Source organism: Plectropomus leopardus, chromosome 16, assembly GCF_008729295.1.
Source record: "Plectropomus leopardus isolate mb chromosome 16, YSFRI_Pleo_2.0, whole genome shotgun sequence".
Classification (NCBI taxonomy): domain Eukaryota; kingdom Metazoa; phylum Chordata; class Actinopteri; order Perciformes; family Serranidae; genus Plectropomus; species Plectropomus leopardus.
This window is the reverse complement of record NC_056478.1, coordinates 6,121,907-6,139,320: the sequence shown is the minus strand read 5'-3', so window position 1 is coordinate 6,139,320 and position 17,414 is coordinate 6,121,907. Positions and strand designations below refer to the sequence as shown.

The 17,414-nt window shown below is 41.1% G+C and overlaps 1 protein-coding gene across 1 annotated transcript in view; it reads left to right on the top strand.

Moving 5' to 3' along the window:
• Positions 1-17,414, top strand: part of LOC121955372 (MAM domain-containing glycosylphosphatidylinositol anchor protein 2-like) — a 250,182-nt gene that overhangs the window by 129,789 nt on the left and 102,979 nt on the right. The window contains exons 5-6 of the mRNA XM_042503302.1: positions 1,870-2,008; positions 2,178-2,447. Coding sequence (XP_042359236.1) covers positions 1,870-2,008; positions 2,178-2,447 — 409 coding nt within the window. The remainder of the gene's footprint in view (positions 1-1,869; positions 2,009-2,177; positions 2,448-17,414) is intronic.

The following is a 17,414-nucleotide window of genomic DNA, read 5'->3' as shown; positions in this document are numbered from 1 at the left end:
AAAACCATAAACTAATGCGCAGGCTGGACTTTTCATAAGTCAATCAGTTTCACTTTAACTGCGTCTGGCGTTCTGCTGCTCCATCTGTGCCCAAAGTACACTCTGCGCTTCGAGAGTGTCGTGAAATGATTAACTAAACGCTATATAAATTCCTACAGCACTCTTAATAAACGGTCCAGCTCTAAATATATGAAGTCCATACATGGTGGCAGATGTTTTAATCGTGGTGAGCCAGCACAAGGCAGACGTCTCTAAAGCCGATATCTCCAACATTTAGCAACTCACACCAAAACAATCTAGATTGATCAATAGCATTACATTTGAGAGGAAAAATATGCATTTTCAATTTTGGATTGAACTGTGCCTTTAGTTCATAAAGGTGGTTTTGATTTTATGTCCCTAAAGACTTACTCCCTCAAATATATAATTTAAAACATGAATACAAATGCGAGGATTTCCACCTGACAGTGACAATAAACTCCTCCATTACTTCTTTGCCCTTTACCGGCAGCCATGAGTCCCATTCCCGAAGCCCTTGTGTACTTTAGCGTTCAATCTTTCCATCAATACGGCCATCAATCCCCCCCCGTCCAATTCGGTTTAATGTGTTTGTCCTTTCTACTCCTTTCTCTGCCCCTTGCATTTTCCAAATAGATTTTCCTTCCAATCTGCCCCCACCTCCTGCTGTGAGTAAAGCCCGCACTCTGAATACCACCGACCTCATCTCCTGATATCTGCTCCCAAGCAGAGGAGGTGACGGAGAAAGAAAGGAAGAGTACGGGGGTCCGTGGCTAATCTAATACAATTAAGTTACCCATGAGCCTCATTGGATATGAAAGACGTGAGTGATTGCCATGTTGTGTGCACTGCCGCAGCATGCTGCTGACTCATGTTTTAATCTGCCGCCTCCCCCTCAGACCCAACGCCCCCGCTCTGGAGGCAGCCCGATCAAAGGTTCACATCCTCATCACAGCCTTCTGGGCAGGGCTGCTGGTTGAATCAAACACACATTATAAGTGAGATAGCCGTTTCTGTGGAGGGATCCCCTGCTGAGCCCATCCATATTTCTGTAGCTGAATGGTAAAATACTGCAGGGCCACTGACTGGGAAATAACCCACATGTTGGTATTAACTCTTTGAGACCTATGGATATTGGCTTGATGTCTTTCAAAAACACGCAAAGAATGCAATGAGCAACAAAGGAAGAAATGACCCAAAATTTGCAAGAAATTACCAGAAAAGTATTTTAAAAAGACCTGGAAAGCTGCTAAAAATTGTACTAACTCTGTAGCATAATTTTAAATATGTAATTATGTTATTTATAAATATAGTCTTTCTCCATCTTTTCTCTTTTATCACCTAGACATTTTTACCTATGGGCAATAGAAAATTTGTGTTAAGCTTAATTCCAAGTGGCATTAAAAAAAAAACATTTAAAAAATTCTAAAATCTACCTTACCTTGAGCTGCTGGAACCGCAACACTGCCTTTCTCCTGTTTTTGAAAGAAATTGCGCCACTTTGCCAAAGGTTCAAAGGTTTAAATACTTGTAAAATGCGTCTGAAAGCAGCACGAGAAAAGTGGAGTCGCTCAAGATTTCAAAGGGTTAAGCAAGTTGACACTTTCATTTCCTTTCAAACCGCCACGGTTTTTATTTCTTAAAGGGATTTCATAGAAGTATTTTTGAGCTCTGCTACCTTTTCATTTTGGGCTTCATTAAAACTGAATGCATATTCATCCCTTTGACCTTTCTTTGGAGCTGTTTGGCCTTTGTCATTTCCGTCCCGCTACCTAGTTTTCTGCATTTCTCTGAGTTGATTATGTTGATATTTTTGCACACATTTGCATACCGGTGTTGGTTTGGTCTGAGCTGCAGGGGGAAACGAAGATTTTGAAGCTGAAGAACCTGCGTCCTCAGGACTACGCCAACTACAGCTGCATCGCCTCTGTCAGGAACGTGTGCGGGATCCCCGACCGCAGCGTTATCTTCAGACTCACCAATAAGACAGGTGACTTTTCTGCCTAATTTCTTGAGCAAAGCATGCCCAAAATTCTGATGTTATTCCAAGTAGATTCCCTCAGACGTAGAAAGAGACAGACGAAGTGAACTGACATATTCTCCAACTGTCTAACTGCCAAAGTTGTAAAACTGCCAATCTTCTCGCTGTCCCTCCGCAGCGTCCCCGTCCATCAAGCTGCTGGTGGAGGATCCCATCGTGGTGAATCCCGGCCAGACGGTGTCCTTGGTGTGCATCACCACAGGCGGAGAGCCGCCACCCATTCTCACCTGGGTCAGCAGCAACGATAGCCTGCCGCAAAGGAGCGTGGTGAAGGGCGGCACGCTCACGCTTCCCGCCATCACCTCAGACGAGGCGGGGGTCTACAGCTGCGTGGCCAGCAACAACGTCGGGAACCCGGCCAAGAAGTCGACCACCATCGTGGTGCGAGGTAAGAAGACTTGACTGCATGAGCACATACGTACATGGAGCCCCAAAACCTTCAGTGCTCACAGGTTTGATGACTAATTGCCAATTTTGGGATGATTGAGGGACACACATTACAGCCTCTGGGAACCCAAATCACCAAAAACTTTATTAATGTGTAATTTAGGGTCCTAAATGCATAATAAAAAGCATCAAAAGTTACCAGACATTAGCCTCAATCTACATTTGAAAGATTGTCATTTTGTTTTTTTCCTGAAGCTGGGTTGATTTGGGCGTGGTTATCCCTGACAATGACACTCGACACTCCTTTCAACTGGGTGCATTTCGAAAACACTCGTCCTGAGTGCCGGAGTGCATTCAGCCCATTCAGTTATCCAGAGCGCTGCACTCTGGGAGTGTCAGAGCGACTCTGGGCGCTCTGTCTGGGAAGGAGGAGCAGCAAAGCCCCAAACGGAGTGAATGTGTAATGAACTTAACTGTTCGTTAATTCATGGAGAAATACAACACTGAGGCTTCAAACAACAGCTCTTTCATTTTAGTGTAGCGCGTCAGATTGGATCTACAAACCAGAGTCAGAGGACTGGAGCTCCAGTATTGAATGTATAGAAAAAAATTCATCCATTTAAAGCATCTTAAGGATGAAATAACATTTCAGGACAAAGAGAGGTAGCACGGGCGCTTCTGGTGTCCCTCAAACCACCGGTGCTCCTGGGAGAGAATACTTTAATTACTACTTAAGACCTTTAATTCCCGGGGCAAGAAACATCAAAAATACACCAACGTGTATCGGCTTGCGCCTTCTCTTCAGAGTGTAGTGACACACTGAGACAACGAGAGTTATTACAGTTGCAGTCACCACAGGTGTGTACTTGTGAAAGCAAACATCTTTCTCTGTCCTCTAGGGGCATAACACAATCAACACAACAGATACAAAACTGAGAATACAAAAAACAGGCCCTCTCATAGACTATGTCTCACACTTTCCTGATTAAAATAAATATTGCTTTTTTCATGAATATGCATTTTTACGTCTTGTCTGAGAACAGTAAAGAACAGTTACAAAAGGACACGGTAGATCTACATAATATGTCAGGGCCCTCAAATCTTGTATCCTGTATTTGGAAAGTTGCAAGACAGAATTAAATTTAACACGGATGTTCTCTGCATTCTCCAACACATGTGCAGCTGTATATGAATAGTGCATTTAGCCCAACTGTATCCTGTATGATTGTGCATGTTTTGATTTCTTGCAACCATATTGCAATGATTATAGTCGGCCTATGTGGATTTAAAATGAATTAATCCATAGTATTGCTAAATGTCCTACAGATATGCTCTTGTAATGTGACATTACAAACACGCAGGAATCCAGATCTCACTGTTGTTACTGCTCAGGCTACTTGCAGAAAGTCAAGGACACACTAGAGGCAAAAAAGTGTGAAACCATGAATTACAATAAAATGATTCAAAGTGTGGTTAACACAAATTTGACAAGACAAGCGGAGCAAGGGTCACTGCTGCCTGTTATGTCATTATCAGGAAAATATATTTTTTCCGAGCCGTTTCCATCTGATTGGCACAGGAGGTAGAGGAGCATCTGATCTCGCTGTAGCTTTTTGCAGAAATTACAGTTCTCAAAGGACCACTTTCTGCATGTTATCTTATTGACAGTTCAACCTGAATGCACATGGGGGTTAATGGTACTTTTACTTATCAGCAGACATGTGATATGTACAGTAAAACGCTCAAAAAACTACTTTGAAAGTTAATACTCAAGACAGGCAATTATGCCATCTGTAAAGAAAAGCTGTTTTGATATAAGACTTGAACAGATGCGACACGATGCACGAGGAAATCGACTTTCATACTCTTAAATTGACTGCTATTGCTAAGCTGGAGGATTAAGGGTGGTGTGTGACTAGGCTTTCATCTGTGACACAACGGAGGATCCCAACGCCCCGAATGTGAGACTGCAGGAACCTCTCGCAGGTGAAAAAAGAGATGCATTAATTAGTGGAAGCCGTACAAACAAAAACGGCTTTCCACGGGATGATCCAAATGTGAATTTTTAACTTTCCCCGAGAACAGCACACACACACAAATGGAATCGCGTTTGAATCAGAGTTTAGCAGATTGGCTCGGAAAGTTTCTCGCAGAGTTTTCCCCTTTCATCAAAGAGATTACGCCACGGCTCCATCATCAGGTCGCCTCTGTGCTCAGCCTGTTTGGAAGCATTTATTTATGCAGCCATATACTCCCTGGGATGAAAATCAAATCATCAACAAATCATTTCTGATGGCTCCCCTGACAGATAAAACCCCTTCTCTGCATTGTGAAAGTGCCCATAGAGTTGAGGACTTAAGAATTGAGAGGTTTACATCAAAGAGACGGTGTCAGGTGTCCCATGGCAGCAAATAAGTCAGAGCACATTCAAAGCAGGCAATCGCTGCAATAGATAACACACTCTCAATAATGCGTCAGACGTCTGGAGCTGACAATGGCTCTCATTTGGGATCTTGATCAAATATCATCAAAAAAAAATTCACCACCTACCTTAAATATATATGATGTTTGAATACAAAAGCATTGATGTGCCACACTTAGGGCTGCAGAGCACTGTCTGTATTTTTTTAAGAGTTAAGTAGGACAAATATGTATTATTCCGCTTGACTAAATGTCATGCAGGATACGTAGCCATGGATTTGTCAGGAAGTGCAGAGCTTTATGAAAAAAACAAGCAAGCTGCTACCATTTGGCTCCTTCAATCCAGATGTCAAAGCCCCATCGTGTAACTGTTAGCTCTCTAAAATGGAAACAAAGTGGTGTAATTGTTGCCGTCTCAACTGGATCACTTTCCTCAGAGCCTAATGGTGTGTTTGCCATGACTTTGTATGCAAACTCGCTGCACGAAATGCTTGTATCTCGTTCAGTATAAAGACGCAATTAGATGCAAATCAAAGAAAATGGACATGAATTGATGCTGGTCGGGGAGGTGGATGCATTGGATGTGATGCGATAGACTTGAAGACGTGAAATTTGCGTCTTCGTGTCCATCAGGCAAGTTGAAATTTTTCATTTTGAGCAAGAAGTTCACATGATACTGTGTCACGATAGCCTATCAGCGTTGCAATCTAGTTGAGATTCTCCTGATTTAGCGATGAAGGATAAACTATGTCTGTGTGTGGACACATGGAGCTACTCTCAGCATCAGTTACTTACTGTACAGAGACAGAACGAATGAGGACTTGAAGGGCTCGGAGATAAGTGTGCAAAGCTGTAGTATTCTGAAAATACCCCTGTGCCTTGTGTAAGCTATTTTGTTGAATTGCTTCTTAGTAAAATGCTCTGAGTGATTTCATTTGGTCTGTTATTGTGGAAAGAAAACAACAGAGGACGTGCAATGCGCTGTCGTGACAGTCTGATGAATAATAGTCTTGGTCGCTCTGCTTCAGGGCTCAGAAACTCCGTGTTGACGTCCAGCTATCTGTTGTGCTTCACTGCAAACCATGTTAGCCGTTAGCTCCTAGCTAGAGTTGCGAAATGCTCCAAAAATACCCCAGCAGCTGTATATGCACAAGTAACGTGCCGCGAAAATTTCCATTTCATTCGCTGTGAACACGTCTTTAGTTTTCACAGTTACAATAGTTGTTCCACTGTCCATTTCGGCTGCTGTGAATAGTAATTGCAAAGACCTTGTACTGGTACTCTTTGGTCACTGGAGATAGCTTCCTGTAACTACTGCGGAAAACAAAAGTGCTATCCACTTCCTGTTTTGGTTGCATAGTAGTTGACACACTTCCTTTGTGATCTAAATCAAGCCTTAATTTTCCTGTGAGACTACCTGATGGCAGACAGAATTGCAAAGTCAGAATGAGGCTTGTAGCGAACAAATCCAAACAGTGATGGTACAATTACTATTTACTTCATAATGATTAGTTAAAGAAATATTTGATCCTCCACTGAGCTGTATAAAAAATCTTAAGCCTGTGTTAAGTTGAATTTGTGAGGAAAACTATTTGCATGGCTTCACTGTGTATAAATATTCCAAAACAGCAACCATGCTTGATGAACTGAAGTAATCGGGGCTACGGTTATCAAAAGCAAAACTATCAAAATATCTGTTTACAAAATCTCACACAACTCCCACACTATAATCTAAATATAAAGAAAAATATAAAAATATAAATAAAATAATATGAAGTCTCATTTATCCAGTCACATGCTCAGTACTTTCCAGACAGAGCTAAACTCACGTTTTTATACAGTTGTGTTGTTGTTAAATGTGAAACAATAATTTTTTCTCCTTTTTGGATTCTTCATTCACCTTGGAGGGATGCAAGAAAAGCAACATTTTCTTATGAACTGAACGTGATACGAGATGAGAAATTGATATACAAATGGCCATTAGGCGAGTAAAGTATTCCTTTAAATCAAAAAAACTCTGTAATCTAAAAAAAAGATATATGTGTAAGGATTAAGTGTCTGCATACTGGATACATATCTTTCATTTAAAAGAGAGACGATGATAAATACCTGTTGGGGAGATAAATGATTGATCGGCAGCTTTGTATATTTTCCTAAAGCCTAAATGCCATCACTGACATCTGTGCGAGTCAATAATTTACTGTAGATGTTTAAACAAAAGACGATCAGACAGCTGAGGGGGCTGATAGATAAACAACTGACAAGAAAGTCTGTCCTGAGTAAATCAAGCCGATGAGTCATCACACATCAATTTATAAATCTGGAGTGAAAACAAAGTAAACCAAAGAGGCAGCCAAAAACTAAATGCTTTAATGCCATAATTAATCAATATGTGACAAAGCAAATATAGGATCAATAAAAGCAGAAAGTAAATTGAGGACATTCTCTCGAGATTGATAAACAGCAGCTGTGCGATCAATAGTTATAGAATTTCAGTCACTTAAGAAGAGAGTTAGAGCGAGCTGAATAATGACGACTAATCGAGGCTAAAACTCTGAATCTGAGTGCAAATTTTGGATCAAATAGTTTGATGGTATGTATATAAAGAGGTATTGATGATCAGAGTGAATTAGATTGGAATAAAAATTAGCCAATCAAAACATCACTGATTTCACAATGAATTTGTACCGAGCGCTGAAGATGCTTTTTAGGCTGTAAAAGCTGAAAGCGGCTCTGTTTTCACTTTAATTCTGGAACAGACTGATGAACATTGAAAAACAGTCAGGGACGTTATCACATGCTGCATCTCACCGTGGCAACAGGATCGCTCTCCTGAGTCTGATGAGCTGTCACTGACGCAAATGCAATTTTGGAATCAACATGCACCAGATGAAGACGGTGGGCGGTTTAACCATATAGCAGTAGACTACAGTGTTTATAGATATATATCCTGGATTTGTTTCTTAATAACTTACTGCATAATAACCTGTGCAGCAGCCATGAAAAGTGGAGTGAAGTAATAGAGACACGCAGCACTGTATGCCCACACATACAAAAAAACCCAATATGAACAGTCTACATATAAATTGTATTGTGCTCAGCAGTTGCCTTTTTCTAAACCAAACTAGATCCATGATGCACCCCTTTTTTAGATCAGTTTGCTTTTGCAGCATGTCTGTGGCACCCTCTGAAACTGATCCCTCCCCACTGCCGTTACTGAGCGTCACGCTGCATGAAAACAAGCTTACGGCATCTTTCCATATTAAGGGGGCTGGGTGGGTGGGAGCGTTGGGATGGGGTGTGCTAAATTTCCACCTTTAGTGGGAAATTTTCATCACCATGGATACTGTTAGATTTTTTTTTTCTTCTTTTTTTTTTTTAACTAAACCCACCAGGAATTGACACCGTAAAGGAGGCAAAGATTTATAAACATGGCCAAACTAATATTTGGAAAGTTGCAAGACAGAATTAAATTTTAATGTTCTGAAGCAGAAATTGATATTTGAGAGCTGAATTTGGATATATTGCTACAAAACACATAAACAACAATTTCTATAGAAAATGTCACTTTCAGTTCAGTGTCCCATCAGAAAGGCTGTCTATACTGAGCATATGACTGGATAAATAAGACATGGATTATACTGCACAAGTTGTGTCAGTTTGATCACGGATGTTTTTTTATAGTTTTGCTTTTGTTAAAGTGGTCCCCAAGCAATCAGTAAATCTATATGTTTTTCAGTATGATTTTCCAAGGAGGCATACAAGAAAAACATTGATTGGTTCATGATTTTAGAGTTTTCTTCATGGATTTAAAGTATATCTGTATGACTTACTGATATACAAATTGTAATTTTGTCAGTGGAATAAATGTACCACAAACATATTTGGCATTTCTGAGCTGAAATTTCTTGGTATTTATCAACTAACATATATGATTATATCAACCTTTCTGTTATAAGCTCATGCCAGTTGTTGTACAGTATATAGACCCAGGTGAGTAGTACAGTAGTGAATGAATATAACCCTGTGTTGAGTCAAAAAGATTTTTTTTCTATAGTATAAATGGTCTCAAAAGTTCTTGAAGAGAGACACTTGACAAAAAAATGTAGTGGACTTTGGAGAGTCAACACCAGCGCAGTCAGAAGGTTTTACAGTCCACTTCCAGTCCCCATTAACTGGTTTGAGATGGCCCTTAAAATGGCAAACCTGCCAAGTGAAAGCACAAATGGAGGCAGAGTGGATAAGGTGAGGGTGTAGTGCCCAGAATGGCTTTTAACTTATATGCTTTTGCTTTACCAAACTTCCTCTTAGCATGAAAACGCATTATGCATGAAAGCAATCAAATTCTATTGAAATTAGCCAGAAAACACTTTGAAATAACTACTAATGCACTGTTTCTCGCCCCTAATGCCTTTCCATCCTGACTCAATTATATCTAACCATGTAGGAATTAATATTGTGCTTTGTTTTCCTGTAAATCGCACATGTTGCCTTTTGTTCTGGTTATTAATGAAAATGATTGTCATATTCACACATGGAAAATTGTGTGTTTCTTTTAATTGTGTTTGACAAAAACATACCCAAACTGTCACTCCACTGGCAACTTCTTACTGACGTGATACTTTGAAGTGAGGAGAAAAGGAAAATTGAATGAGGATAAGCCAGGCTCGAGGCGAGAGCACAGGCAGACCTTTAGTTGCTCTTTGTCTGTCTGTCTGTGTGTCTGTGTGTGTGTCTGTGTGTGTGTGTGTGTGTGTGTGTGTGTGTGTGTGTGTGTGTGTGTGCGACTAAGAGAGGCAACAGGAAGAGAGGATGCTGCCTGTGTGCTCACTTACACATTTTCGCATAAATTTGTATGCCTGTTGATTTAATTTTCAGAATATCTCAACTGTCAGCTGCAAAACCAATATGAATCAAGAATGCAAAAATGCAGCGTCAATTGCTAATGTGTGTATGTGCGTGCGTTCATGTCCTTGCTGCACAGTGAGGGCTTAAACAAGTTTTTAACAAACACAGTGAGGATATTTTTGGAGAGAGCACTTTTGTGTCGGTCTTCACTTCTTCAAAGGCCTATTTGAGGATTAAGACTTGGTTTCAAGGTTCAGGTTGCAATGCGGTTTAGATCAGGGTAAGAAAACTCAGAAATGCTTTATTTTGACAAGGGTCCTTACAAAGATAGACAAGTACAAGAATGTGTGTTTCTATATGTGTGTCCTTGTCCTTGCATCATAGTGGGGACGACACGTCTTTATCCACAAAATGAGGCCTTTTTTGGAAAGTTAGGAGACTTTTACCGGTCTTCACTTCTTCAAAGGTCTGAGTTTTAAGAGATACTTCACAGATTATTAACCAGCTTTGTATCAAAACTGTGGGTTTTATGTGTAGATGAATGCTGGTAAACTTCTTTTCATACAACCAGTGTCTAGATATCCCACCTCCGTTATCCAGCGGAGTTTAGCTGGCTCTCCGGCTGTTGCTCAAACTACAGGCCGTACATGTGCAATTTTGTATTGGCCGCCAAACATGCCGCCACACAACTACAGACCTCGGACTGAAATCCGACCAAATGTTAAAACAAGATAGGGCTGATTGAATACAAATCAAGATTGTGTGACTGCACTGCCTATTTCTCTTCTAATATGTTTTCAGAAACATATTTTAACATCCTGTTTAGCTGTAACAGCAAGAGTTTGTGAACAGGAAGTGGGTGCTACGCTGCTTCCTGCACAGGCCAAAAAAACAGAGATCAAACAGTAAAACTAAGCAGCACTGATCAAAAGTAAACTAAGATTATGTCACTGCATTGGATATTTCTCGCCTCAAATGTTTTCAGAAACACATTTTAGCTCACTATTGTGAAATCCGGCTGGCAGCCGTTGTTCAACATGGAAAACTGCATTCCAGTAGTCGAAGGTTGAGGTTTTCTCAATTGTTTTTTTGGTCATGTAGCACCAACTTTAAAATTATTTGTGTCTTTCTGCTGCAGAGTCGTCCTAGCTTTATGTTCGGACTCTTGTATTCAAGGTGCAGGTTACAATGCGGTTTAGGTTAGGGTTAGGGATTAAGGAATGCGTTATAAGGGTCCTCACAGAGATAGAGGTATAAGAATGTGTGTGATCTGTTTGTGTGGCCATGAAGAGGCTGAAATGTTTGGAATCACAAGCACTCAGGAAGAAATGCCTCCGCGTGTGCCTGTGTGTGTCCGTGTTGATATTCGTGTGCATCTACCGCACGTGTACTTGAAAAACCGATTGATTTGTTTCTGCTACGCCGAGTTGATTTTGCGTGTTTTGCAGGGTCACCCTGTGGCCTCAACGTTCTCTATCTCAGCGCGTTCTCCCTCCTCTCCAGTCCTTCAGAAGCCCTCTCAAACTGCTGTTGCCAAAGGGGGCTGTGTGTGTGTGAAAACACACATCTCTCCCCAGCAGATGGTCGTTTCTCTGGCCATACTGTTCCACCAGCCAGACTGCCTTCCAGGGCTTGGCCATCTCCGCAGCCGGCCTAGCAGGCTACTGGCACCACATCACCCCGCTGACGAGATCCTTTTTATGGATTAAGGGTGCGCAACACGTCTTCAAACACAGGTCAATACCCTGCCTTCCCCGGCCACTTCAGTCCACTCTGTCCTCCACGGACACACCAGTTAGTGACATATCTGCCGCGACAATGCAAAGACACTCTGCGCTGGTTGTTTCTCTTTTTCTTCTGTTCCTCAGATATGAGTAGGCAGCTCTCACATGGAGACTTGGTGAGTTGAGACAGGACTGTCTTTGGATGGTGTTGCTGAAATGGGCAACTGGCCTGGCATCTTGTTTTCATGTCTCCCTGCACAGAGACGCCGACTCTGTGCATGTGTTTCCCGTCTATTTCACTAAAGCAATGCCCCCCCCCCCTACTCTGTGTGATGTAGAGAAATGAGCATTGCTGTAGCTATCAAAGATTCAAAAAATCAAACGCAGCTGTGTTGTCGCCGGATTTTCCCAACAATTCCTCCAGGGGTTCCTGACAAATTCAGGTATGAAGTTTTACACCCAAGACATCCATCATTTCGACCTGCAGACAAAACTAATTCTGCACATACACACACTTGAGCATAAACACAAACAGCTACCATCCACACTTTGTAACTCTGATTGGGAGCTTGCTGTTATTTATAGAGAAGCAAAAAATGCAATCTTTTTCAGTGTGAGCGCCCTGCTGTTTATATTTAGACTGTTTGGTGGGTAGAAAACAATCATGACGTGCCTTGTAAAAACCTGGCTGTCAGCGTGTGAATCAACATGTGAATGACCCTTATCAAATTTGCTTTGGAATAAATTCTGGTCGAAAGCTGAATACATTTCCATTCATGAATGCCAGATTTAATGGCTGGATGGCTAGAACTGGCACAGGCGGGCCAGTCTCTTGGGCTGCAGCCCTAAGGACTGTCTGTGTGTATTTGTCTGCACTTGTGCACGTGTTTGTTTGTGCATTCAGTGCCTGTGCCGTCTTTTCGACATAAATTAACGCCCGAGGTCAGCCTTGAAGGTTGAAAGCAGCATTTAGGGCTCATTTTCTTCCCGCCAAAGAACGGACATGTGTGAGTGGCTGTGATGTTGTAAAGGTGCTGATGCATGTGGGAGCTAATGTGAAGATGCACTGAGCGATAATAGGAAAATGAAAGGTGTTTGGAATGGTCGGTTCTATTGCGCTTTTGCGTGTGAATGCCTTGCGAACCGTGCTTAATGCCCGTTGTCCTTTTTTGAGTTTTAACCTTGAGCGGATGAGAGGAGACAGAGGAGTGTGGCAGTTCGAGAGACATCCATCTGGCTCCGAGAGATGAGTTCAGCTCCACATGCTGATATTCTCTGCGAGAGTGAATGAAGAGCACAGTGTGATGCCTGCTGAGAGACGGACAGACAGGAGAGTGACTGAAAAATGAGACGGCGGGATAATGATTCAGAGTGAGGACAGAGTGAGACACATTTCTCTTCTTCACCAGACAAAGAGTGCACCGGAGACTCTGTGTGTGTGTGTGTTTGTGTGTGTGTGTGTGTGTGTGTGTGTGTGTGTGTGTGTGTGTGTGTGTGTGTGTGTGGAGAAGAAGAAAAACACATTCAAATGTCTTTTTTCTCGCATTTATATGCTCGCCTAAGTGATGCCATTGTCGTTTTATGCCTACATACGTGCATGTCATAATCAGTATGTCAGGGCTGTGTGTACTTTTGCCCTGCTAAGAAGCTCCCCTGAGGTGGTATTGTAATCCTGCCGTGTGACATGAGCTCTCTGTAGAAGAAGGCCTCAACCGGGGCTTTTCTCTTTGTGTGATTATCTGCGCTTTTCATGTTCAGGCCACCCATTATTCCCACAGGCTATTAAAGCTATGGAGAATCATACAGGCACGCTGCAGGGAAAGCACTTCCGTTTGCAGTAAAGAGACACTATAATATGTTGGGTAATGATCCCAAAGAATACCTTGAACATCCACTGGATCACCATTGAACTGCAGTCTCTCAGGGCAGAATAGCATCCAGGAGACACGTTATGCAAATGTGTGCCTCCATCTCGTTTCTTGATGCTACCATGGAGAAAGTAGATCCTGTAAGTGTCCCTATATAATGTATGTTTTAGTCCTTGGCATGTAGTCGAGGTTCAAGGACAGAAAGCTGTGAAGATGATAAAAGGAAACCGGCTTCCAAAATCCATCAATAATTCATGTAGAATTTGTTTGTGCGTAGGTTGACTTGTGTTTTGTGCCCCAGTGCCTGTGATACTGGCAATGCTTTTTTAAAAATAACGCTGGATTTTTCTGCTTCTGTGCCTGAGATGTGTGTTTTAAATTTTTGCTTATTCTGCTGATGATTCCTTGCTTTAGTTTGCACCTAATGGAGGAGCTACAGACAGAGCAGCCTTGCTAACAAGGCGTGGTGTGTCTTAGAAAAAAAAATCCTCAAAGTGTCTGCAAGTCCTTAAAAAGTCACACATATACTGCGTCTTTAACCACCTGGAAAACACAAGGTGCTACCTTTGCGTCCACTCTGTGCCAACTTTCATGAGCACAGGTAGGTTGCATCTGAGGTTGCTAAGCGACAATCAACAGCACTGTATCATAGCCCTCTTACCAGAAATCCTTAGTACAGAGCTGATTCTTTTTTTTAGGTGTTTCTTAAGTGTCTTTTTAGCCTAAAATATAGTCCGTGGGGGAGATATTAAGTTTAACTTTTTTTTTATATTTACGAGAAAAAGGAGAGATATCTGCCGGCTATGATTGGTTGTTCCTTGTCATATTACGTGCCGTGTGCACTGTTGCATTCCAGAAGTTGAACTCTGTCCATCTCAGGGTACGGCTGTTGCGCCCTGAAAATTAGGCGCTTCAGAAGATACGCCTGTCATGACAGTGTAGGTGTGGCTGATTGGTGCGCCTGCCGCGTGTCTCCACTGAAAACTATTGAATGGCATGATCAAACTATTGTATGGCCCCTTAAACTTCAACTTAAATTCAGTTTTATAAATATTAGGCCTTAAAAGTCAATAACCCATTGAAAAATAGATCAACTATCAGTTTACTTGTGCATCATTCGAACTTTTTTCAAAAGCATATAAATGTGAGAAAATTGGTTTGATTCCTTTCCAAAATATGGGGTAAAATTTAGCAACAGATGTTTAAAATTTAGAGCAGTTAAGTTTGAAGTTATGTTTGTTATTTGATACAATAATCCCTTTTTTCTTATCACACACAAATTATTATAGTATTATTACTCATAATAACCTGACAAAGCCCTGTGAAACAGAAGCAGATCATAGTAACACCTACAAATCTAAGATTTATCTATTTATTTTTCTCACAAATATGGAAATATTTGCAAAATATTTCCAAAATATGGGCATTTTCCTCTGAAAACAAAAAGAAAAGAATATTAGAATCCCTAAATTAAATTAAATTTAATTTATAATAATATAATTAAATGCTATTCAGGACAGCTGCAGTCATTCCAAAGTTTTTGCTGTGGATTGTGGACTCTGTATCTAGATAGATCAAATCTTCTGAGAGGGAGAGAAACACACCCATACCCAGTTGTCATGGAGATGAGCTCAGCAGGTCAATTTCCATAACAACTGAGCAAACACAATCTGCTAATGAAAACAGTACAATACAATTGAAAGCTCCAGAAAAGCTAGGACAGTAGGTGGACTTTAAATTGAGATTTTTTATAATCAAACTGCAAAATCATACATCAATGTTCATTACAGGTGGGGGGGGTTGATGGTATTGTGTTTATCTGACAGTGTTGTATACTTATGTACATACTGACTCACTAACTTCTCCTGTATACGAGCACTCTTTTAAGATATTAATGATGTTGTGGAAATTGTGAAACAATAGTCGGAGACACAGTTTACCTCCCGAGCAAATGGGAAAGTTCTGTTTCGGAGCGGAGCCCTCGTTAAACATTCATGTGACTCCTGCCATGAATCTGTTATCAGAAATGGGAAAGGAAGAGTGACAGTGCATCGTCACCCGATAAAGTCTCCCAACTCTGCACTTCTCACCTCACACACTCGCCAGAGTCCCTTTTAAAATACCTCCAGTTTTAGATTCCCTCCCATGCATAAGGGAACAGGCACCATTTTAGTCTGTGCAGCTGTCCAGCAAAATTTACTACAACCAGGTGAAGTAATGCCCACTTATCTCTCGTGTACACAAATGTAGTCGATTTACGGGACTGCCTACTTGCTATTCAATATTTATGGTCAGATAAAATTGCAGGAAAGGAGGTTTGGATGTGGAGAAGGCAGGGAGGGAACCGATTCTGAAATATGCATGAGCGTGCATATGCAGCTCTGGCTATTTTGACGTGCACTGCAGCTCTGTGCGGAAATGAAGGGAGGCTGAGTCACCGCAACGGGAAGTGTGGGAAAAGTGACCATCGAGATTTAATCAGACATTTCTACTCCTGGTTTAACGAGTAGTTTAGATCGGCGGTTGTGGAATCTAAATCAGTGTACCTTTGCACCTTGCTCAGCAGACTTTTTCTCTGCAAAGTAGCATTAAGTCTCACATTTTCTCCAAATGACCTCTCAAAAACCATATTTTTTACATTAAATAGTGAGAAAGAGGTAGTTGCAGATATTCAGTTGCTGGGTTTTTAAAAGGAATGAAAATAAAATTGCTGTTAGCACTGATGCTTGGCGGTGACATGTTCTGATCAGTATGATAATAGTCTCCTTGGTGTGCTGGTATTATCATAGATATTAAAAAGTGGAGCGTGAGCAGCAGGTCAGTGTGGACTGTAATCTGTTCTTCCCTTATGTCTGTGATGAGTCCAGAAGTTGTTGGTCATAAATATGCAAGCAGATGCCAGAGAATACTATATATGATAACTGAATAGTTTACTGAGCATGGAACTCGACATTTGTAAGTATGTGCTCTAGAAACAGAGGTTCATCACACATAACCCTGAGATTTCAAGTTTTGTCAGTGTCCTTGTTATGCCTGGACTAACTGAAGTTTTTAATGATTTGGTCTGACTCTGTTCAATTAAATGTTTCAGTTCCATTTTTGTCCAATTTGAGTTAAGGATGAACTTATTAGATTTTGGTGGTCAAGGCCACTGTGACCTCTTCCATGCCATTCTGGTGAACACGGTGTCTCATCTTGAAGTGATTTCTTCAAATTTGGCACAAACCTCCACTGAGACTCAACATTGAACTGGTTTGGTGGTCAGAGTTAACTGTGACCTCACGTCCGTCTGATTCTCGTGAATGTGATATCTCAAGAACCCCTTGAGGGAATCCCGTTACATTCGACACAAACATCGGTTCTGGCTTAAGAATGAACTGTTTAGAATTTGGTGGTAAAACATGAAAGTAACCGTGATATTGCGTCCATGTCATTCTTGTGATCGTTTCATTTTTTGCATACTGCCATACCACCATTATTAATGCTGTGTTCACACTACAAGTTGCCATTAAAGTTGCCGCTGAAATGTTGCTCTAGCGTTCATTAAAGTGGTTAAATCATCACAAGTATGTGTTATTGCTTCTTGCAACAAAGCACCTCGACTGAATCTTTTCTAAAGTTTGATTTGAAACCCAGATCAGTCAGTACTATCATCTTGTATGCAAAGCCAAATGCCAGCAACAAGATCCTATATATCACAAGCTGAAACTCTATTCAGCAACAGTAACTATGTGAAAGTCCAGGTATTACTTTATGTTCTTTAAATTAAAAAAGTTAAACAGCTGAATACTGCATTTCTTCATAAATGCCAGCAATAAAAGGCTTTTCAACGGATAATTTGTACCAGCAAATGTTTCTGACATAGCTTTCCTTGATGTTCTTTAGATGAGAAAAACCTTGAAACACAAAACGTATTGTGAATGTAGCATGTGAGCCAATGACTGTGCCCTGCTTCCTGCTTTCACCCTTTTCCCTCACATCAATGAGGCCAGCTAGTCTTCATATGAAGTTAAGGGCTTTGAGGTGGATGATAAAAAAAAGGTTTTGAAAAGGGCAAATAATGTAAGACGTAAGAAGTGAGTGAAGTTTCTTTTAGATGGAGCACAC